Below are 24,884 nucleotides of genomic sequence, written 5' to 3'. Positions count from 1 at the left end.
TTTTTCTTTCTATGCCCCAAGCAAACGAGAACTTAAAATTCAGTGTAATTTCGTGTATGCTTGCCTAAAAAGTCAACAAAAGCAAAATAGAATCTAAAGCGAGAAACAAAATGTAATCATCTCATGATGGAGCCAAAATTACAAACGTTCACAAAAGTAACATATTGGCCGATGGGTTGTGCAACATAACTTGAAATGTAAATAGACTGGTAATGTATACAAAAGTAGAAAACCGTAGCAAAATTTAGGCCATGAAGGACAAGATAATGCTAGAGGAGTCCATCGAGATCACTGGTGTCAAATTGGACTTAGCACAAAACATATGCCTCTAAGAGGAAACTAGGGTAGTTGGAATTGCATATCAACCGAATCATACCATGGGGTGGTAGAGCTGGAAGAGTTTTAGATTGTAGGTAGTGATTTCTTGGAAGGAAGGCTTTGAGATTATAGTTGAAAAGCTAAGAGAATTTTCTTGAAGAGCAATTAGGTTGATTGAAGAATCATCCAAGGTTTCGTTTAATCGTTGAGCTTGAATTTGACAAGGGTGTCGAGCTTGAAGGCCTCTAGCTCTATTTATAGGCAATGAAGAAAGAGTAACCTTGATCATAATGTTTAGCTGGAGCAGAGTTAGATTGATCATTTGATGCTGATAGTGACTGTAATTCCTGGTTGGTGTCCCCCCATCCATTGTGTCTTGTGGTGGTTTGCACAATCACAATGGTGACATCAGCGTGTCATATGACTCATGCATAGGCATTTGAGGAGGTGAAATATTCTCGGGTCTAGTCGTCTGCGTGGCAGAAGCGCTTCAGAGGGATTTCTGTCTGAGGCCTTGGACATATTAGAGTGAAATCAGATAGTCGTCCGAGCCCTGATTTAGATTTAAAAGTTGGTGGGTCAGGATTGTACGTGTGAATTTTTGACTAAATAAAAACAAATAGGCCCGATGACAAGCCTTGTATATTTTTATTTATGAACCAAACACATGACACATATATAAACGGATAAATCCGAACACAACATAATAACATATTACCACTCTTTGTCCTAACCTACTAAACTTCAACCCATAATTTCATCACATGTCCGGTCAAAAATGGAATCTAAAATAAGGCATGAGTTGTGTGTGGTATAAACTTGTATTCAACCTTAGCATTACAGCCAATAAAGAAAAACAAAACAAAAGTGAAAGCATATATATATTTTTTTGTGTCACCGGAGATATATTATTTTGTCTCTACAACACTCATCTCGTGATCTTGTTGTGGATAGATTTATCCAAATGATGCGATCATTTTGTTAGATAAGCACATGATTAATTCTAATTCTGTCCCATTTACCCTATAGCAGCTAAAACTGTCGTAATGTGGGTCTCAATACAAGCATATGAGCTGTGACCCTGAGCCCACAAAACAAAGGCTACAAAAAATGCAGCTTCAGCATTCGTCTTCGCATGTGTGGCTGCATCATATTCGATAATTTGATCAGAGACCAAGTTGATGTTATTTTAATCTCATTTGAAATTCTTCCAATACATGTGCCTTTTGATAAAGGTTAGGTAGCATAGCATAATTGTGGCTTTCAATTTTTTGACAACATATATATTATATTAATGTCTAACATCTGAACAAAATGATTCGAATTTTGGTGCAAATGAACAAACATGTTTGCAAATCGGCCTAACTCGCATTTTTTAAAAGACCATTAGACTTTGCGCATTATGAATAAAAGAACCAAAATTTACCTAAAAAAGTAAAAGTTAACTCTTATTTTTGAAATGGATACGAGTTAAAATTCTATACAAGTTTGTCATTATGCCGTGCACATGACATGAAGTGCAGCTAAATCTATTTTAATTCTTCATCATGTCGCAGCGCATGATTTGTTTATTGCCTTATAAGGAGTTTCTTGATTTGGTTTGGTGCCTATAGAATGAAATATAATCAACCGGCTTTGTGATTAAATTATTAAGCACATTATCGTTTGTGTAATCCAAAGTTTTGTTCCCAATTCAAGTTATATCGAAAAGTCTTTAGTGATACAGATCAATGTATGCTACGAAAATTCAACGGTTTGGATCGATTCTTGTCCAATCGAACGATTGGAAAAAAATTAAAATTTGGGAAAAGGAGAAACCGGCCAACTTCAATTGCAAGTAAAATTGGGCCACTCTCTCTCTCTCCTCCTCCCCCTCTCTCTCTCCTCTCTCCGGTTCGATTTGTTGATGTGAGTCTCAACTCAATTTCAATCGCTGTCATGATTATGATGACGGATGGAGGTGAGGAGGAGGCTATGATGTGGTGTGTGAGAGACAGGAATGGGAGGAGGAGGAAGTGGGCCAGAGAGCTCGAGAGAAGAGTGGTGGTGCCACCGTTTGCGCTGTCAAAGTGGTGGTAGGACAGAGCTATAGTAACGAAGAAATAGATTAAGATTAAAATTCCTTCCAACTTGCTACTTAATAATTTTTCTTAAAATTCTTTGACCTCCTAATTTCTATTAATTAATAAAACACTCATTGTCAACTAAAATTCTATGAAATTACCAATTTAACCTTCCGATTAAAACAGAATATGAATAAGAAATATGAGGCAGAAATGTAATTTCACACAACCAAATTTTGCTATTTTTTTTTCAAAGCCTCACCTATATGTAATCCTAACATATCTCTAATTAAAAAAAAAAACTTCCCACTCTCACATTCTCTATCACTCTCTTATTCTCTCCTTATATTTCAAAAACAAAAGTAAAAATTTTCTCACACACTTTGTGTGTGTGCTCATATGCTAGTGTCAGATTAATACAACAGTGCAATGTTTGGATCTCTGAATATCTAGCACATGCCGGTTTCTTAAAATTCTTTACCCTTAAACATATGGTATGCTAGGAGATCAAAATTTTTAAACCAAGTTTACAAACCAAATAATGTGGTTGTTGATGATTGAATTATTAACTAAATGTTGACTAACATGTTTATTTCTTATTGGTAACACATCATTTTATTTAAAATTTTGATCTCCATAACATTACCCTAATTAAAGTGTCGATGAAAAAGTAATGTCACCTTTGTGTATAAATTCCTACCACAACGTTGACTGTCTACCAAATTTCATGTAAAAAAACCAAAACCAATCACCCAAGTTTCTGCCTTTTTGTTTTTGTAATAAGAGAACAAGGACCATAACCAAATACAAACGTTACAAACATGTCCTATTCGATCGCTTTACCACATAAAAAGAAGGCTGAGCCTCTTTATTCTCCATGTTTGAGAGCCTGTCTTCATTAGGCTGCTTACTGATGCTAGACAGATTAAATTTAGAAACTAAATGTGTAAATTAAATGAAATATCACTAATAGAAATAAGTATATTTATCAATATTTAAGTAATAAATCAATTATCAACTTTCATGTTATTTAATTTCTAACATTTAATTTACAAATTTAGTCTTTCTAATATTACTCTGCCAAGTAATCACCGAGTCCAATGTTCCTTCACTTCTCTTAGAAACCCCCACTCTTTCCTTGTAGTCCAAGTCCAATCTCACCACAAACCGTCAAACCCTCATTTTTTTCGCCTAAAACGTTCTATCAATCCCACACTTATAGTCTAATCCAATCCAATCCCACCAAGCCGCCAAAACCCTCGTTGACAAAATGGAAAAACTTCTGAAACTTGTCTCTGCTGTTCTTCTTCTCCTCTCAACCCTAGCTTCATCCCAGCCCCAGGTCACTGAGGTCTTCTATTCCGGCTTCAAAGACGCGGGTTCCAATCTAACCCTATCCGGCGTTGCGGATATCGAAAAAACCGGCATGTTAAAATTAACCAACCACACCAGCAGGCTAATGGGTCATGCTTTCTACACTTCACCAATTCAGTTCAAGAACTCAACCGTCGGCAAAGCCTTCTCATTTTCGACCTCATTCGTCTTCGCCATCGTCGCCGAGTATCCGAAGCTGGGTGGCCACGGCATGGCCTTCACAATCGCCCCCTCCAAGGATCTCAACTCTCTTCCCAGCCAATACCTCGGTCTTCTCAATGGTACTGACGTCGGTAAATTCTCGACTCACATCTTCGCAGTCGAGTTCGACACGGTTCAAGATTTGGAGTTTGGTGATATCAACGATAACCATGTCGGAATCGACATCAACAGCTTGAAATCAAATGCCTCAGCTGCTGCAGCTTACTACAAAGACTCTGTTTCGAAACAGAGTCTTAACCTCAAATCTGGGAAACCAATTCAAGCATGGATCGACTACGATTCGAGTCGAAATCTCATGAACGTTACGATTTCGCCCTCTTCTTCAAAACCCAAAATTCCACTTCTTTCTTTTCAAGTGGATCTCTCTCCGATTCTTCAGGAATTTATGTACGTTGGATTTTCGGCTTCGACCGGTCTGCTTGCTAGCTCCCATTACATATCAGGTTGGAGCTTCAAGATCGATGGAGAAACCCGAGTTCTTAACATGGGTTCTCTTCCTTCTCTTCCGAAACCCAAGAAAAATCACACATCTTTAATGATCGGAGTCTTAGTTTCCACCATTGCTCTTGCTCTGTCTGCAATTTCTGTTTCAGTTTACATTTACACGAAAAAATTCAAGAATTCCGATCCGGTAGAGTCATGGGAGCTGCAGCTGGGCCCACACAGATACTCCTACCAAGAATTGAAGCAAGCCACGAAAGGGTTCCGTGACAAAGAGCTGCTCGGGCAAGGCGGGTTTGGGCAAGTGTTCAAAGGTACGCTCCCAAACACGAAAACACAAGTCGCAGTTAAGCGAATCTCGAACGATTCGAAGCAGGGCTTGCGGGAATTCGTGTCAGAAATCGCCAGCATTGGGCGGCTCCGCCACAGAAACCTGGTTCAGTTGCTGGGTTGGTGCCGGCGGAGAGGTGACCTTCTTCTTGTTTACGATTTCATGGAAAATGGTAGCCTCGACAATGCTCTTTTCGATGAACCCAAAACTGTGCTGAGCTGGGAAGAGAGGTTTAAGATCATCAAAGGGGTTGCTTCTGCGCTGCATTACTTACACGAAGGATACGAGCAAGTTGTGATTCACAGAGATGTGAAAGCGAGCAACGTGCTGCTGGATAGAGAGTTAAATGGAAGGTTAGGAGATTTTGGGCTCGCGAGGCTACACGAGCACGACTCGGTTTCAAGCACTACGACTACAGTTGTGGGGACTTTGGGTTATTTAGCGCCGGAGATGCCCCGGACAGGGAAGGCAAGCACCTGCTCGGATGTGTACGCATTTGGCGCGCTTTTGTTGGAGGTGGCTTGCGGAAGGAGGCCGATTGAGCCGAAAGCCACGGCGGAGGAGCTGGTTTTGGTGGATTGGGTTTGGGAGATGTACGGAGAAGGAAAGCTTCTTGAGGTGGTGGATGAAAGGCTGCATGGGGAGTTTTGTGAGGAGGAGGTGGTGATGGTGTTGAAATTAGGGCTGATGTGTTCGAATCATGGACCGTCGGATCGGCCTAATATGAGGATGGTAGTTAGGTATTTGGATGGGGAAGTTGAGATTCCGAAGGAATTGAGGGGCCCACGTAGGAGGAACGGTGGTGATCACGATCACGAGGCTGCGTTTGGTGACATACTCAAGTCTTTTACTTCATCGTCTTCGTTTGATAAGATGAGCTTGTGTTCTAATAGAGACATGGATGCTAGTATTACTTCGGTTTCTACTTCACCACTCTATCTTCTACAAGGGCAAACCAGATAGCCTTTAGAATCTTATTTCTTATAGGGATGATTTTCGAAAACATTAAGCAAGATTGCTACCAAATTTCTGGTTCAGATCTTTAGGTGTGAATTATGCAACTTTAAAATGTTATACGTCAAGAGCTGTCATGAGTAGATCACTTGTCCCAAAAAAACTGACTTACAAGGTGCCTAAGAGCTCTTAAATCATCTCAATGTTTGCTACTTTTCTAATGTTTAATATTGGATCTAAATAACCACTTAGTACTACGGTTTAATGACATTAGGTTCAATTTTTGTCAAAGATAAATTTGAACCACATTATTACTAACTCATTGTGAGGTTAAGCCCACCCCATCCCCGTTACCCTTAGTGTAGATAATATTTTTTATTAAAAAAAATCCTAATATTATGCAATGCAATTTCCACTTATATTACTACGATTTAGTGACATTCTTATTTACTTACAAGTGAGAGGTATTCGGGTTTCGAGTTATGAAAATAATGAATTCGATATCAAATTTATTCACTCATACATTAGTGTAAATATATATCATTATGTTGGGGGAAAAAAAAAAAGCATTATACAATGTAATGTGATAATTAACCAAAAGAATACAAGAAATAAAAAAATAAAAATAAAAATAAAAAAAAGAAAAGTTCCAATCTCGAGCTTAATTTATGTTCAACCTGTCTGTACGCCGTACGGTGCGAGTGGGAATGGAGTGGGAAGGTGTAAGAGAATGTTGCAAGTGAGTCTGCGGACGCGTGAGAAAGATGGTGGAACTGGAGTTGTTGAGGTCGGTGTGGGCAAATATTCCTCTTTATCCAAAATGGCCAACTGCCAATCCTTTGTGCTGTGTGTTAATTATGGACGAAACAAGAATGTTGTTATATTATATATAGGCACAATGCATGAATCTTAATTATTTGCCCTAGTTGCAGTTTTTTTTTATTACTGTTTAGAATAGCCCTTTTTTATTTTTAATTTTATTGGTACTCCACTTAATGTTGAATACATCCCACAATATCAAATGATTTATATATCTAATCTACAATGACAATTTTAACCTTATAAGGTTTTAGAAAAATATCTAAATACACCCGAAATCACTTTTAACGTGCATATCCCAAAATTATTTATCGTTTTCAAGATTTCAACTCTAAAAATCACTGTCAACCTTCATTGTAGAACACAACCAATCATTCCTCAGGGCTGGGCATGGTGGGATGCCATTAAATTATAGAATGCTAGTGGCAGAACACATCCACGGTTAGTTATCATTATTTTCTCACCAATCAGAAACTTACTCAAGGTTAAGCTTAGCTTTCTCCACTAGCAACTTTGACAAACTTTCAGAAGAAAAAGAGCAAAGTATGATTACTATGTGTCTGCATGGAAGAATAGTTGTGTCATGTGGTTCAGACAAACAAATTACACATTCTTTGTGCACATCACCTTCTACTGAATTACCAAGCCATAGATCTCCTGTAGTTCATACCTCATCTCATTCAACCAAAGAATCTGCTTGACAATGACATGACTCGACCCCGATATCTCCAAATATCATGATAGACACGTGCTGGCCGACACCCGAGAGTGAAGAAGCCATTTTAAACATGCATACAAATAAAATATGCAATTAGAAAGAATTATGCCAATACGAAAACGTGTTCAAAGCATACAACTCATCAAGAATAATGTGAAAGAATTAATATCAAATGGTATAAACAAAGGAATGGGTTCTACTTTGAAAAGACTCGAAGATACCTATACGGAAGTGCCCTGACGCCAGGATAGTATGCCTCGATTCTAACTCCTGAAAGGGGCGCCAAACAAATGGTGAGTAGACCAAAGTTTATAATAATAATAATAGTAATAATAAGAAAACCATTTTCTTTCTGAACATACTAACCCCCTATTTTGAAAACACATATATAGTACCACATAGTAGATTTTCTGAAAACTCTAGCATGCCATGAAAAAATGTTCGTAAAACACATACATATAAACCAGTGCTTAAAAATGGTAGTATAGCTGGCCCGAAGGCAAATTTGTAAATCACATCAATTATGTACTCAACTAGGGGTATCATAGTCGCCTGAAGGCAAATCTGTAAAACATCTGTAAATCACATCAATTATGTACTTAACTAGGGATGTCATAGTCGCCCGAAGGCATAACCTGTCCATCATCCGAAGGTGAAGCTGTACGACACTGGGTTACGCCAGTGAAGAAACATGGTAGGCCCCATCACCCGAAGGTGAAGCTGTACAACTTTGGGTTACGCTAGAGAAGAAAATATAGCATAACACACTAATACTAGCCGTGGCTACTGAAGCTGTTTGACACTGGTTTCGCTAGTAAAGTTGGGGGTATGTCATAAATATCCTCAACTATGTCCTATGACCATAGACGTCTACGTACCCGTGTTATGTGTATGTGCTGTATAATAACCCACTAGATAAGCACTAAAAACATATCTAAAAAATCATATCAAATCACCGGACCTCAAAAGCTCAAAGCCTCAATTCATAAACCATAAATAAATCATAGACAATTCCATAAACTTGTTTTCCATAAAGATGCCATTTTATAAACCTTAAATAGATAAATAAAAAATATTTCATAAAGGAGAATAAATCATGAATTCTCCAAAATCATAAATAATGCATAAGATGTAAAATCATGAAATCATGCTTTTCATGAATGCAACCCTAATATTTTATAAAAACATGCAAGTTAAGAAGGGGTCCACTCACAAGTATTTTGCTACAGGAGATCCACTCGAACTAGGGAGGACTGGGTCATTTCCAACCAATGCACCTAAACACAAATGGAGACCATTTAATAAAACTCTATTAAAATGATAGAATTTTGGAAAATGAACAGTGGATTTGGATTCGACACATCGAAAAACCTAAGGAGGGACCTTGGGTTCCTACACATGCTGAGATGGGTCATCAAAAAAATCGCTGGCACCGCCGTGGATGGTGGCGGAGCATAGTACCCATGCACCGGCCATGAAAGTTGTGGAGCCAAAAATAATCACAAGGCAATGTAGATTTCTGGATAGGAGAGGACAAAAATGCCCTTGAGGTACAACGGGCTTCCTACACGTGAGTAGCGGGCAATCATTCTTCAACCAAGTCAAGAATGCCCAAGAAAGGTAACAATTCAAAATCCCTTTCATCAAATCCCTCTTACAAGGTAGCTCCCAAAACCTATCCCATTCCATATATTTTTTACTTTTTCCCTTTTTTAGTTAAGCTATCATTCCATAACTTACAAAATATTCCACATAAATCACATAACCTCCCAAAAAAATCCCTTTCATTATGTTAATTAGCCAATTAATATATTTATTCCTAATCAATATATTAATTGCTAATTAAATCACCAAATAACACCCAAAAAATACATAAAGGGCCGGTCACTCCTTCTCCAAGGGGGACCAGCCATGCCCTATAAATATGACCCATTTTTCTTTAAAAACCTAGTTTCATACTCTTACTAAAGTTCTCCAAAACTCTCAAACACTTTTCTCTCTAAATTCTAACTTTGGCATCGGAGGTTCTTTGGCCAAAGCCCCCCCTAATTCATCGTGGGCGCGTGAAGCTCTTGGCCTTGACCTAAGGTGTTATTTGTTTTGTAGGTGCAATTTTGTCCAAGATCAAGGAGGAAGAAATTTGCATCCATAAATTGGTGTTTTCATTGAGAGCTGAAGTACACACACTTGTAGAAGACTCTTGTATAAAAGGTTTTTCTCTATTTTTTCTTGTCCATTTGTATATTTTTCGTATGTTCTTATTATTAGAATTTTTTATTTGCAAAGATTCTTTGATAAAACGTAAAAAAGAAATACAATGGCTAGAGATTTAGAAAATTCCGCAAGTGAAAATTCCAATATTCAAGAAATGGGACCGCGACGATCCACGAGGCTAAATGTGATCATAGGTGGAGCGGCACCACCATTACGGGGCATCACCATGGCAACCACCACGGTGGCCACCACGGCCACCACCCGCGACGAGGTCCATGACACCACTGCCACGGCCCAAGCCATGCCATCCAAGCTTGCAAAGGCCACAACCCAAGCCATGTCACTCCAAGCCCAATGCGTTGCTAAGCCTTGCACTCGTATGCATCACGCATTGAGCAGTCTGCTCTTGTGGCCAAGCCTGCTCCCGTGACCCAACCTACTCTTGCAACCCAGCCTGCTCCCATGGCTCTCACCGAGCAGCCCACTCTCGTGGCCCAACCTGCCCCCGTGGCCTCTTAAGCAGCCCAAGTCGGCCCAAGACTCTCTCAACCACCCGGACCTACCATCAAGTTGGGGGCATTTTTACCACATTTCTTCACAGATTTGATATTTCCCAACTCAAATCTTGCGCCCGGAGCCTACCACACTTCCACTGCTTAAGAAGGCACATTCCTTCTAAGCTCTTCCAATCTAAATGGCGAGCAACACTTGTCTTGACAAGTCATAGAGTTGATGAGCGCACTTGCACAACAGACAACCTTGGTGAATCAACTCTTGCAACGCATTGAGATCCAACATGCCCCGGACGAGGTGTCCCGAAGTAGGACAAGGGTAGATGAACCTCTTCACCAGCGTCTAGGCAAGCACCCCATTAACCAGCCATGATCCGAGCATTTTGGCAATATACGCTCCCGCTTGGGTCCTTGGGATAACGTATATTCTCGTCTTAGTGCGCGGAGTAACGTATATTCCCGATTAAGTCTATGGACGAGCATACGTTCACGGTTGAGGTCACACTCCAATTATCAACATGGACAACCTTCCAAGCGAAGTGTTAATTCACAACTAGGCTCGCAAGGAGTATTCTCCACCTCATATTGGAGTAGACAGCATGGCAGATGGAGAGAAGCAGTCACTCAATCCAACTCAAGTTCAACCGACAGCTTGCGAGCAACTCGTTCGCCTGCCAAGAACATGCCACATGCACCGTAGCTGCGACATAGATGAGTCAAGCATAGGGAAGAGCAGCCCAAACCCATAGGTCACGACTGAGGGCAGTCGAAAGTTCCACTGCCCCAACAGAGGCAAATTCAAGAAGAAATTGATAGGCTCTTAAATGAACGATTGCGTAATTTCCAACGTAACGAGGCTGCTGACGATGCGCTTTGACGAGACATGACCAACATAATCATGTCACCATTCAAAAATGAGATCGAGTAAACAAATCCACCTCGTGGGTTCACTATGCCTCATTTCATTTAGTACAAGGAAGACAAAGATCCAGATCGACATCTCAAGCACTACCGCAGTACCATGATCCTCTATAGGAACAACGATACGCTTATGTGCAAAAATTTTGTCACATCTCTACAAGGCGAGACGCAAGACTGGTTTCATACTCTACCGCCGCAGTCGATCCTAAGTTTCAACAAACTTTCCTTTATTTTCACTAAGAAGTATTCGTCTAACCGCTCAATCAAAAGAACATTCGACCATCTCTTCAGCATCATAAAAGACCATTAGGAGACAATTCGTGATTATGTTAAGAGGTTCAAAGCGGAGAAGGCCAAGATTGTTGGCTGCAACGAAGACATAGCAACAGCAGCATTCAGAAATGGGCTTCCCACCGAACATCCTTTATTCGAAAAACTGATCATGGGAGAAGAACTGACCCTAGCAGCTTCGTATGCTTTGGTAGAAAAACATGCATTATGGGACGAGGCTAAGCAGTCTAACAAAAACGAGTCGGAAAAGAAGCACATGAAACATTCCCGGACCAGAGAAGACTCAACACCTGAAACATTCACAAAGTTCACAGTTCCAATCGGCCAAATTCTCTGCAAGCTTAAGAACGAACCTTGGTTCGAACTACCGTCACCCATGAAAGGTGATCTTACCAGGCTAGATCATACAAAGTATTGCGCATTCCATCAAGGATCGGGCCATACTACCAATGGCTGCCTGAAGTGGAAGCAGTACCTTGAGAAGCTGACAAATAAAGGCCGATGCGACGAGTATCTTGATAGGTCAACAAAACAGCCTACACAAGGAGGGGAAGTTTCCATAACCCCTTGAACCTCGTTTGGTTTTTTTTTTTTCAAATAAGTTCGAAGTCTTAAGTAGCTCGACGAACAAGGCTTCACAAGCTGAAGATTATCCAGTTTGTTATGTAGTTTCTACCTTCTGGCACAGTTGGTTTATTTATTTATTCGCAATGAAGATTCAAGAAGTTATTCATAAGCCTGGCTCAACTGCTGTCCACAATAACTGCTAAAAACCCTTTCTGGGTCTGCTCTCTAGTGCGAGAGGATAAACTAATTGCTCTTCAGTGCGAGAGGGTAAACCAATTCCCCGATACCCGTATGAGTCTGCTTTCCTATGCGAGAGGATAAACTAATTGCTCTTCAGTGCGAGAGGGTAAACCAATTCCCCGATACCCGTATGAGTCTGCTTTCCTATGCGAGAGGATAAATTAATTGCTCTTTAGTGCGAGAGGGTAAACCAATCCCCCGACACCTATATGGGTCTGCTCTCTAATTGCTCTCCAGTGCGAGAGGGTAAATCAATTCCCCGACACCCATATGGGTCTGCTCTCCAGTGCGAGAGGATAAACTAATTGCTCTCCAATGCGAGAGGGTAAACCAATTCCCCGACACACATATGGGTCTGCTCTCCAGTGCCAAAGGATAAACTAATTTCTTTCTAATGCGAAAAGGTAAACTAATTTCCCGACACCCATATGGGGCTGTTCTCCAATGCGAGAGGATAAACTAATTGCTCTCCAGTGCGAAAGGGTAAACTAATTGCTCTTCAATGCAAGAGGTTAAACTAATTCCCCAACACCCATCTGGGTAAGCTCTCCAGTGTGAGAAAGACACATGGTTCAAAGGATTGAATGCATGAAGATCGAGTAGAAAGCAATATGGTCAGGGGGCAGCAACCACTTTTTGCACTTAACAATTCGCTCATCCAACACTTCGTCTTCAGCAACTCCGATTTTGGCAATTTCATCCTTAACTGCTCCATCTATGGCAGCTGAGAAATCAAAAGCAGTTTCCTCATTTTTTACAGGCAGCCCAAACCGTAACCAATGCCATGCCATTTCCTCAGCCCATGCCGAGCCAATCCTTAACTTCAATCAAGCCGAGCAGCACAAGCAATGACCCATACCATACCACCTCATTGGCCCATGCCGAGCCAACTCCTGGCCCTTGCCAGTCGACGTGCCACACCACCCCGACAGCTGCCCCACGACAGCACTATCCAAGAAGAAGACAAGAAAAAATAAATTTTTTTACATCAGTGAGGCATGGAGAAGACAAAGAAAGCAACGAAAAACGGTCATTTGCACGGGAAAGATGTAGAAGATTGCTAGAGTAGGGGGAACAAATATCCTTTAAGCTCTCTCTTTCTTGTAGGGTAGAATAAATTGCTCTTCGAAGTTGATTTAATAACCCACTTAAGGTGGACTTAAATAGGCTTTGAGAGAAATTTATTTCCCTTTCCTAGAAGGATCTAATTTCCTATTAAAGAAAGAATCTACATCAAAATAGGAAACAATTCAAAGTTTCCTAAGGCAAGAAAATCTCTACACCTGTTGCCCTTTTCTGCGAATAACCCAACAGGTGTGAGGGCATTTGTGGAGCTAAAAATAATCACAAGGCAACACGTAGATTTCTGGACAAGAGAGGACAAAATGCCTTTGAGGTAAAACGAGTTTCCTACTCACGAGCAGCAGGCAATCATTCTTCAACCAAGTCAAGAATGCCCAAGAAAGGTAACAATTCAAAATCCCTTTCATCAAATCCCTCTTACAAGGTAGCTCGCAAAACCTATCTCATTCCATATATTTTTTTACCTTTTTTTTCCCTTTTTTAGCTAAGATTCTCTAGGTAGTTCATCCCAGTGTAGCAATCGTCCGTTGTGTGGCCGGGACCTCAATGAAATCTGTAGTACTTGGTATGGTCCAGCTTAGAGGTATCTCTCTTTGATTGCTTCAACAGCTTAAACATGGTTCGTTCTTGATGTCGCGGAGGATTTGGTGTATCAGGATCAAGAACTTAGAGTAGTTCTTAGGCGTTGGGCCTTTTTTTGTCAGGGATCAGTCCTTGTGCTTGGCCTTCTGCCTACTTTCGTTATTATACTGTTTATTATCCTCCTTATTTTGAGTTACTGTGGATTCATTTCGAGGCTACTTGGGTGCTTTATTTGCTCGCCAAGCCTCGTCCCAAAGTGCATGTTTTTCTGCTCGTGCAAAAGAGTTTGCCAGAGTTAGATCTTCTTTCATGATTAGCTCTGAGGTTGTCTCCTGGAAATCCTTTTTGGAATACTGCACTAGTTATTGAGTTGTCGCATCCGACTATCTTTGTGTTCTCTACTTTGAACCTCTTCATATAGTCACGTAACGACTCATTTGGGTTTTTCTTGACGTTGAAAAAATGGTCGGACTTCTCCTTGATCGAGCAGTATGATGAATACTCCTTGGTGAAAATCAAAGAAAGCTCATCGAAACTCTGGATGGATTGTGGCGGCAAGGTGTGGAACAAATTTGTGCCTCGCCTTGCAAAGTGGTGGAGAATATCTTACACATAAGAGCGTTGTTGTTTCGATAGAGGATCATGAGTCTCCATCCCCTTTGAAGGATTATGAGTCGTTGTTTCGTAGTGCTTTAGGTGTCTCTATGAGTCTCCATCATTTTTGAAGAATGTGAAATGTGGCATGCTGAATTTGCATGAAGGCTTTGCCTACTCGATCTTTTTCGCAAAAGGTGACTTACTTATGTTGGTCATATCCCGTCGTAGTGCCTTATCAATGACCTCGTTGAGTTGGAAATTACGCAATCGCTCGGTCAATAGCCTTTCTACTTCTTCCTGAATTTACCTTTGTTGGGGGTAGTGGAGCTCTTGGCTGCCCTCAGTCGTGACTTGCTGGTCTAGGCTGTTCTTCCATGTGTTCACCTTGTCTATGCCGTGGCTGCGGTGTATGTTGTGTGTTCCTAACAGACGAGCTAATGTCTCGCAGGCTCTTGGTTGAACTTGAGCCGAATTGAGTGACTGCTTCTCTTTGTCAATCGTGCTGCCTACTTCTACATGAGGTGGATGATGCTCATTGCAGGCCTAATCGTGAATAAACACTTCACCTGGAAGGTTGCTCATATTGATTATCGAAGTGTGGCCTTAACCATGAGTGTATGCTCGTCTGTAGGCCTATTCGAGAGTGCACGCTCCTTTGCATGCTAAGACGGAAGTATATGCTATCTTGGGGGCCCAGTCGAGAGTTTACACTGCCCGAACATTTGGTTTGTGGCTGGTCAAGGGGTTGCTTACCAAGACGCTGCTGGAGAGGTTCGCCGTCTACTTTTGTCCCATTTCGGGACATTTCGTCTGGGGCACGCTGCATCTCGATACATTACAAGAGCTGATTCACTAAGGTCGTCTGATGTGCGAGGGTGATTGTCAACTTTATTACTTGTCGAGACAAATATTGTTTGCTATTTGGGATGGAAGAGCTTGGACAATGTACATCTCCTTGAGTAGTGGAAGGGTAACATACTCCGAACGCGAAATTTGAGTTGGGATATGTCAAATATGCGGAGAAATTGGGTGAAAATACCCTCAATTCAATTGTCGATCTAGAAATCTGAAATCAAGACGGTTGAACCAGTTTTGGACCGGTTGGGATTAGTTGGCTACGGGAGTGGGCTGGACTGTGGAAACGGGTCGGGTCGTGGAAGCAGGCTGGACCGTTAAAATAGGTTGGGTCGCGAGAGTGGGCCAGACCGTTGGCGTAAGCTGGGCCGCAAAAGTGCGCGTGCGCTGAGCCTCTTCTCTCCTCAGCATGACTTGGGTCGGCTACTGTACGGCGTGGGCCTGGGCTTAGCGCCGCTTTGTGGCGTGGGCCTAGGTGTGCCAGGCTGTTATTGCTCGCGTTTGGGCTTGGATTTGCTTCTAGGCCTGGGTTGCTAAAGTGGCAGCGAGCTGGGCAGCCTGTTGCTCCTCTTGCCATAGCGTTGAGCCTCGTGGATCGTCGTGGTAGGCCTACTCCTCGTCCTTCATCATTTGATCCGGATCTTTGAATGTAAGAAGTTTCGTTCGTCATGGTTTTCGAATTTTCCGTCATTGTATTTTTCCCTTACCTATATTCAAAGAATTAAAAAAAAACAATCCAGGAATAAGAAAGTATGAAAAATTTATGAACGAACGAGAAATGAGAAACTTTGAATGTGAGAATCTTCTTCGAGCGTGTGAATCAAACTCTCAATGAAAGCACCAATTTGTAGATGCAAATTTCCGTTGTCTTTTTCTTTGACCAAAATGTACCTGCAAAATAATAACACCTAAGATTAAAGCCAAAGCCTCACAAGCGCCCACGATGAATAGGGGGCTTTGGCTGAAGAATCTTCAATGCCAACATTAGAATTCTGAAAAGAATGTGTTTAGCAGTTTGTGGATAGTAAATCGCTTAGCTTTTTAGTGGGAGAATATGGCTATTTATAGGGGAGTGGCCGACCCTATTTGGAGAATAGTGGCCGACCATATATGGTGAATTTTTATGAATAATTGCAAGATATATGTGAAATAATATCTTGCAATTAACTTGGCAATTAATCATAAATTAAATAGGAAAATTGGGAGTTACCTTTTGAATAAGGGTTTGATGAAGAGTGATGAGAGGGATTTGAATAAATACCATTTTGGTCACCTTTGACTCTTCCTTGATTGAGCCATTATTGTCCGTTGCGGGAATCCCAGTGTGCCTTGAATGTAATTTTTTCCTTTTTACCCAAAAGTAACGTGTCACCTCCATAATTTTTTTGATTATTTTTTGCTCCACAAACAGGGTTCAATATATGCTCGCCCTGTTGAGAGCAAGAGCTGTTAGGAACTGAGAGAAGAGAAGATCGAAGTACGAACTCATTCACGATGAGTTCTTATGCAGGTACGAACTGATATCAATTAGTGTTTGCTTTTAATTAGATATTCTGATTAGTAAAACGCGGTTTAATAGCTTTATTGGTTTGGGTAATTGCTCATCGGTGTCTATATTACGCTTTTATGGTTTTCTTATGGACCAATGATTAGCTTTTTTGAGTGTTAACTTTAAGGTTTGCTTTAATTTTCTCTATTTATAGTAGTCTTCGTGTTTGTTGTTTTATAATAAACATGACAAGATATAATTGGACTAAGAGATTAAATGAAGAACAAAAAAGAAAAAACGAAAGCGTCTCCAGTGATTCATGGAAAATTCAAACATGCTTCACACAATCGTTGAAAATAAAATAGGAAAGAAATTCGCAATAAACGTGATGCCACAGAAATGGACCCCATGTAGTTCCATAACAACCGTGGTATTTGACCATTGAATTAATTTACATCCATCTTGAATCAGAGATGTACGTAAAAGTAATTTGGAGTTCATTTGATTAAAAATATTCATCGCGCACATGAGGTTTCAAGTTTGATTCCACCCTCCTCATCAATTATATAAGGGGAAAAAGTGGAACTTGTTAAGATACACTGTATTTTACTTGTGAAATTCACACTGGGACTTTACATTTTTTAGCATGCCATGCGATATTTCTTCTAAGTCTAACACGTGATTTGTTTTTATTTAGAGAAAGTGAAAGTACATGTGATTGTTGGACTCCGAGCAAAATTGCTAAATCACTCTGAATAAAATACTAATCTCCAACGTATGGCACTCTAAACATAACGAGAAGTTATTGTCCATGCATTCCTAGACTTCCAAGTCTAGTGGTAGAAGATTCCATCCTTCTATGTTCCCTATTAAAAACTCTTGGTATGAAAATCGCGGATATGTATGATTGCACAAACCAATCACTATAGGAGATGAACCACTTGTGACAAGCAATTAACTTAACTTATTGTATTTTGCTACGAGAAAACGACTTATTTGGTTTTACGTGACAATCGACGGTCCACTAACATTTCTTCTCGAATGTCGTCTATAGACTAAAGTCGAGGACTGCATACATGTAACCTACAAAATATCACTGATAGCATTTGAAGAAGGATATGTGAAAAGTAAACAAAACGTGTTGCAAACACACAAGAAAAATAGCCATGCTTTTCAAAAGGTGACTTACTTATGTTGGTCATATCCTGTCGTAGTGCCTTATCAGTGACTTGGTTGAGTTGGAAATTACGCAATCGCCCGGTCAATAGCCTTTCTACTTCTTCCTAAATTTACCTTTGTTGGGGGTAGTGGAGCTCTTGGCTGACCTCAGTTATGACTTGCTGGTCTAGGCTGTTCTTCCATGTGTTCGGCTTGTCTATGCCGTGGCTGCGGTGTATGTTGTGCGTTCCTAACAGACGAGCTAATGTCTCGCAGGCTGCTGGTTGAACTTGAGCCGAATTGAGTGACTGCTTCTCTTTGTCAATCGTGCTGCCTACTCCTACATGAGGTGAATGATGCTCATTGTGGGCCTAATCGTGAATAAACACTTCGCCTGGAAGGTTGCTCATATTGATTATCGAAGTGTGGCCCTAACCATGAGTGTATGCTCGTCTGTGGGCCTATCCAAGAGTTCACGCTCCTTTGCACGCTAAGACGAAAGTATATGCTATCTTGGGGGCCCAGTCGGGAGTTTACACTGCCCGAACATTCGGTTCGTGGCTGGTCAAGGGGCTGCTTACCAAGACGCTGCTGGAGAGGTTCGTCGTCTACTTTTGTCCCATTTCTGGACATCTCGTCTGGGGCACGTTGCATCTCGATACATTACAAGAGCTGATTCACTAAGGTCGTCTGTTGTGCGAGGGCGATTGTCAACTTTATTACTTGTCGAGACAAATATTGTTTGCTATTTGGGATGGAAAAGCTTGGACAATGTACATCTCCTTGAGTAGTGGAAGGGTAACATACTCCGAATGCGAAATTTGAATTGGGATATGTCAAATATGCTGAGAAATTGGGTGAAAATACCCTCAATTCAATTGTCGATCTAGAAATCTGAAATCAAGATGGTTAAACCAGTTTTGGACCGGTTGGGATTAGTGGGCTACGAGAGTGGGCTGGACTGTGGAAACGGGTCGGGTCGTGGAAGCAGGCTGGACCGTTAAAATAGGTTGGGTCGCGAGATTGGGCCAGACCGTTGGCGTAAGCTGGGTCGCGAAAGTGCGCGTGCGCTGAGCCTCTTCTCTCCTCAACACGACTTGGGTTGGCTACTGTACGGCGTGGGCCTGGGCTTAGCGCCGCTTTGTGGCATGGGCCTAGGTGTGCCAGGCTGTTATTGCTCGCGTTTGGGCTTGGACTTGCTCCTAGGCCTGGGCTGCTAAAGTGGCAGCGAGCTGGGCAGCCTGTTGCTCTTCTTGCCAACGCGTTGAGCCTCGTGGATCGTCGTGGTAGGCCTACTCCTCGTCCTTCATCATTTGATCCGGATCTTTGAATGTAAGAAGTTTCGTTCGTCATGGTTTTCGAATTTTCCGTCATTGTATTTTTCCCTTACCTATATTCAAAGAATTTAAAAAAAAATCCAGGAATAAGAAAGTATGAAAAATTTATGAACGAACGAGAAATGAGAAACTTTGAATGTGAGAATCTTCTTCGAGCGTGTGAATCAAACTCTCAATGAAAGCACCAATTTGTAGATGCAAATTTCCGCTGTCTTTTTCTTTGACCAAAATGTACCTGCAAAATAATAACACCTAAGATTAAAGCCAAAGCCTCACAAGCGCCCACGATGAATAGGGGGGATTTGGCTGAAGAATCTTCAATGCCAACATTAGAATTCTGAAAAGAATGTGTTTAGCAGTTTGTGGGTAGTAAATGGCTTAGCTTTTTAGTGGGAGAATATAGCTATTTATAGGGGAGTGGCCGACCCTATTTGGAGAATAGTGGCCGACCATATATGGTGAATTTTTATGAATAATTGCAAGATATTATGTGAAATAATATCTTGCAATTAACTTGGCAATTAATCATAAATTAAATAGGAAAATTGCGAGTTATCTTTTGAACAAGGGTTTGATGAAGAGTGATGAGAGGGATTTGAATAAATACCATTTTGATCACCTTTGACTCTTCCTTGATTGAGCAGTTATTGTCCGTTGCGGGAATTCCGGTGTGCCTTGAATGTAATTTTTTCATTTTTACCCAAAAGTAACGTGTCACTTCCATAATTTTTTTGATTATTTTTTGCTCTACAAACAGGGTTCAATATATGCTCGCCCTGTTGAGAGCAAGAGCTGTTAGGAACTGACAGAAGAGAAGATCGAAGTACGAACTCATTCACGATGAGTTCTTATGCAGGTACGAACTGATATCAATTAGTGTTTGCTTTTAATTAGATATTCTGATTAGTAAAACGCGGTTTAATAGCTTTATTGGTTTGGGTAATTGCTCATTGGTGTCTATATTACGCTTTTATGGTTTTCTTATGGACCAATGATTAGCTTTTTTGAGTGTTAACTTTAAGGTTTGCTTTAATTTTATCTATTTATAGGAGTCTTCATGTTTGTTGTTTTATAATAAACATGACAAGATATAATCTCTACGAGTTTTATATTCTTTTTAACAAGTTTGTAATATTCCTTGCTTTCGATTAATAAAGTATTATTCATAGCGTGCGTACTCTATTTTCAACTACATGTAATCCAATCCGTTAGAAAACATTTCATTTAAGTGATGTGTTATAAATTCAACAATCTAATTGGACTAAGAGATTAAATGAAGAACAAAAAAGAAAAAACGAAAGCGTCTCCAGTGATTCACGGAAAATTCAAACATGCTTCACACAATCGTTGAAAATAAAATAGGAAAGAAATTCGCAATAAACGTGATGCCAAAGAAATGGACCCCATGTAGTTCCATAACAACCGTGGTATTTGACCATTGAATTAATTTACATCCATCTTGAATCAGAGATGTACGTAAAAGTAATTTGGAGTTCATTTGATTAAAAATATTCATCGCGCACATGAGGTTTCAAGTTTGATTTCACCCTCCTCATCAATTATATAAGGGGAAAAAGTGGAACTTGTTAAGATACACTGTATTTTACTTGTGAAATTCACACTGGGACTTTACATTTTTTAGCATGCCATGTGATATTTCTTCTAAGTCTAACACGTGATTTGTTTTTATTTAGAGAAAGTGAAAGTACATGTGATTGTTAGACTCCGAGCAAAATTGCTAAATCACTCTGAATAAAAGACTAATCTCCAACGTATGGCACTCTAAACATAACGAGAAGTTATTGTCCATGCATTCCTAGACTTCCAAGTCTAGTGGTAGAAGATTCCATCCTTCTATGTTCCCTATTAAAAACTCTTGGTATGAAAATCGCGGATATGTATGATTGCACAAACCAATCACTATAGGAGATGAACCACTTGTGACAAGCAATCAACTAACTTATTGTATTTTTCTACGAGAAAACGACTTATTTGGTTTTGCGTGACAATCGACGGTCCACTAACATTTCTTGTCGAATGTCGGCTATAGACTAAAGTCGAGGACTGCATACATGTAACCTACAAAATATCACTGACAGCATTTAAGAAGGATATGTGAAAAGTAAACAATACGTTTGGCAAACACGCAAGAAAAACAGCCATGCTTTTCAAGCTTGTAATTCTTACAGTAGTAACCTTAGCAGCAGCTGAAGATCTTAACTTCATCTTCAATGGCTTCCAGTCTGCCAATCTTCACCTCGACGGCATAGCGGGAGTCACACCGAATGGTCTCTTGAGGCTTACAAACGACACTAAGCAGAACCAAGGCCATGCATTTTATCCGAACTCCATAACCTTCAAGGACTCATCCAACGGCTCGGTATTCTCCTTCTCTACAACTTTTGTGTTCGCCATCAGGTCAGAATATGCAGATTTGAGCGGCCATGGAATCGTTTTTGTGGTTGCTCCAACGCAAGGCCTTCCCGGCGCTTTTCCAAGCCAGTTCCTTGGTCTTTTTAACGAGTCCAACAATGGAAATGCCACCAACCATGTTTTCGCCGTGGAGCTTGACACCATCCAGAGCAAGGAGTTCAATGACATCAATGAAAACCATGTTGGGATCGATATCAACGGCTTGCACTCCGAGAAAGCTGCTCCGGCTGCATACTATGATCAAAATAATGGCGGATTACGGAATTTAACTCTCATCAGCGGCCAACCGATGAGAGTTTGGGTGGAATATGACGGTGCCAAGAAGCAAATCGATGTCAGTTTGGCTCCAATCAATGTTGATAAACCCTACACTCCGCTATTGTCTTTGAATTTTGATCTTTCGCCGATACTCAACGAAACAATGTATGTCGGCTTGTCTTCATCAACCGGCTCAGTCCTCACATCTCATTATGTACTGGGTTGGAGCTTCAAGATCAAGGGCCAGGCTCAAGAACTTGTTCTGTCACAACTTCCTAAGTTGCCGCGGATAGGAGGTAAAAAAAGGTCGAAACTTTTGACAATTGGCGTGCCAATTTTATCTGTGAGTTTGATTTTGCTAGCAGTTTACGGTTTAATTTACATCATAAGAAGGAGGAGGAAGTTTGCAGAATTGCTTGAAGATTGGGAGCTTGAGTATGGCCCTCAAAGGTTTAAGTACAAAGAGTTGTACATTGCAACAAAAGGGTTTAAAGAAAATGAGATTTTGGGAAGTGGGGGTTTTGGTAAAGTGTATAGAGGCATGTTACCCACCACAAAAAATGAGATTGCTGTGAAGAGAGTCTCACATGAATCAAGGCAGGGGATGAAGGAGTTTGTGGCGGAAATCGTGAGCATTGGCCGGCTTCGCCATCGAAATTTAGTCCCACTCTTGGGATACTGCAGAAGAAAAGGGGAGCTGCTTTTGGTGTATGACTACATGCCTAATGGAAGCTTGGACAAGTACCTCTATGACCAACCGGCGGTCACTCTCAATTGGAGCCAGAGGTTTAGGGTTATCCGAGGCGTTGCTTCAGGGTTGTTTTATCTTCATGAAGGATGGGAACAAGTTGTGATTCACAGAGATGTTAAGGCAAGCAATGTGTTGCTAGACGGTGAATTGAATGCAAGGTTAGGGGATTTTGGGCTTTCAAGACTATATGACCGCGGAACAGATCCTCAAACTACTCATATAGTTGGAACACTCGGGTATTTAGCTCCGGAACATACAAGAACAGGCCGGGCCACAGAAAGCACCGACGTGTTTGCTTTTGGGGCATTTTTGCTCGAAGTTGCTTGTGGAAGAAGGCCAATAGAGGCGCAAGGTCCGGAGCAGCATTTGATCTTGGTGGATTGGGTTTTTACTTGTTGGAGCAGAAGTAATATTCTCGAGGCAAGGGATCAAAACTTTGGGACGGATTTCGTAACCGAGGAGGTGGAGTTGGTGTTGAAGCTAGGGTTGTTGTGCTCTCACTCGGAGCCTTCGGCTAGGCCGAGCATGAGACAAGTGGTGCAGTATTTGGAGGGGGACATTGCTTTGCCGGAGCTCTCAGTTCTTGGGCTTTCTTCCAGTGGGTTGACGTTTGCTCACCATGAAGGTTTTGATGATTTTGCTATGTCATATAAATCTTCTGTGGCCATGGGGTTTTCACATTCATCATATGCTACAGAGTCCACACTCCTCTCAGGTGGTCGCTGAATGAAGAGTAACGCTGCATGTTTTGGATACACCGTAAAATTAGTCGTGAATGGATTGCGATTCGAAGCAATAAGGATATTATCTAGTAAACTGGAATTCAATTCATAGCCATAGACACAATCTATATATTACTGCAACAATCTGCATGTAAGGTGTTATGCAAAACATCATTATTCCTTGAAAAATTTCGTACCAAGATAGTGAATATTCTAGTCAGCAAAATCATCATGAGAAGAAAAGGACAAGGTGTATTAGTTTTGGTTATCAAAGTAATTAATGTTCATATGCTAATTGGGTACTGATTTGAAACTTATTGTCTCTAACATTTTTTAGCAAAAGGAATGAAAATATGCACAAATAGAACATTCCGGATCCATTTCCTGAGGATCCCCACATCCTAATAGTTCATCGTACATCATAGAGTCAGTTTTTTCAGATACTATTTATGTTTAATTTTAAATAAAAAAATCAAATGATTTATGATCGCACGATACACGATGAACGACTAAGATGTGGGGATCTGAATGAGATCCAATTCCATAAAGGTTAACTAGAGTTGTGCAACTCCTTCTCCACTCAAGTTTTTTTTTAAGGGGATCAGTTGGTGGTTTTGCCACGACAGTTCATCTTTTCGGTGGCCAAAAGACTCATAGAGACATTTCAGCCCTCCTGACCACCATTATGTGATTCACCAGCACTAAGAATCGAGCCTGACTGGACCACCTGTGGTGGTTCTTCTCCACTCAAGTTTGATATAAAGAAAATTGTAAATATTAAAGCCTAGAACGATAATTTGTTAGTGTAGTTGATTAGAGCAGTATATTTTCCTTTTGCATTCAAGTTTGAATCACCTCACCGTAGTTTTAAAAATAAATAAAAAGTGCTTCCAAGTTCTCAACTTTCAGATACTTCACCATCGCCCAATGTCACAGAAAAAGTGCTTCACCATTTCCTAGGGTTAGGGTTTAGGTCGAAACCTCCACTAAACAAGGTTCCTCCATTAAAACCCTCACTGTGCTCGGGAATTCTCCCGCTGCATCACAGAGCTCTCCTGTCTCTCGTCACACTCAACAAGGTTCTGCTTCTCTCAAGCTTCTGGAACCCCTCCTGATCTCCACCACCGCCAGGGAACTCTCTGTAAAACTTTAACACTCGTAGGGTTTTCACTTTAATTGCATACCCAGTTAAACATGGGATGCATGTATTTATATTAGCATCAGGATTACAACAAGAGTTTGAAAACCCTAGATACAAGGAGATTTCAAAATACAAAACAGAAAGATTACATGCTCAGCGTTTGACTTACAACAAACATTTGAAACTGAAAAATCCTATAAACTAGGAACAACAGAAAGATCACAGTTTGAACTAAAAGAGGATTCCTCAAGTCGCGGGAATCACGCGTGGATCTTGACTTCGTCTAACACCCCCCCTCCGGGCAAGCTAACAGGTGGGGAAACCACTGGTAGCTTGGACACTAATAATTTGAATCTAGACGAAGAGAAGCCCTTGGTAAAGATATCAGCTAGCTGATCCTGCGAGCAAATATAATTAACAAGCAATTCACGACGAACGACCTTCTCTCGAACATAGTGATAATCAACTTCCAAATGCTTTGTCCATGAATGAA

General features: G+C 40.8%; 1 protein-coding gene, 1 long non-coding RNA gene and 1 pseudogene across 3 annotated transcripts; 2 read left to right on the top strand and 1 right to left on the bottom strand.

Moving 5' to 3' along the window:
- The first annotated feature begins 3,408 nt into the window (after window positions 1-3,408).
- LOC137721803 (L-type lectin-domain containing receptor kinase S.4 pseudogene) lies at window positions 3,409-5,898 on the top strand (annotated as a pseudogene). Its single transcript, XR_015961699.1, has one exon. The product of XR_015961699.1 is annotated as an L-type lectin-domain containing receptor kinase S.4 pseudogene (transcript).
- Window positions 5,899-6,852: 954 nt separating this feature from the next.
- Window positions 6,853-8,377, bottom strand: LOC148697548 (uncharacterized). Its single transcript, XR_015961246.1, has 2 exons — window positions 7,462-8,377; window positions 6,853-7,273 (listed from the first exon to the last, which is right to left on the bottom strand). It is a non-coding gene; the product is annotated as an uncharacterized LOC148697548 (long non-coding RNA).
- Window positions 8,378-21,168: 12,791 nt separating this feature from the next.
- LOC137723479 (L-type lectin-domain containing receptor kinase IV.1) lies at window positions 21,169-23,545 on the top strand. The gene has a single exon (XM_068462674.2). It carries the CDS (start codon window positions 21,248-21,250, stop codon window positions 23,252-23,254), a length of 2,007 nt encoding a protein of 668 aa, XP_068318775.1. The 5' UTR covers window positions 21,169-21,247; the 3' UTR covers window positions 23,255-23,545.
- The last annotated feature ends 1,339 nt before the right edge of the window (window positions 23,546-24,884 follow it).

This window comes from Pyrus communis, chromosome 4, assembly GCF_041283825.1.
Source record: "Pyrus communis isolate YQ-2024b chromosome 4, ASM4128382v1, whole genome shotgun sequence".
NCBI classification, from domain to species: Eukaryota; Viridiplantae; Streptophyta; class Magnoliopsida; order Rosales; family Rosaceae; genus Pyrus; species Pyrus communis.
Note: the sequence above shows the minus strand (reverse complement) of the source record. Positions and strands in the feature narration are given on the sequence as shown.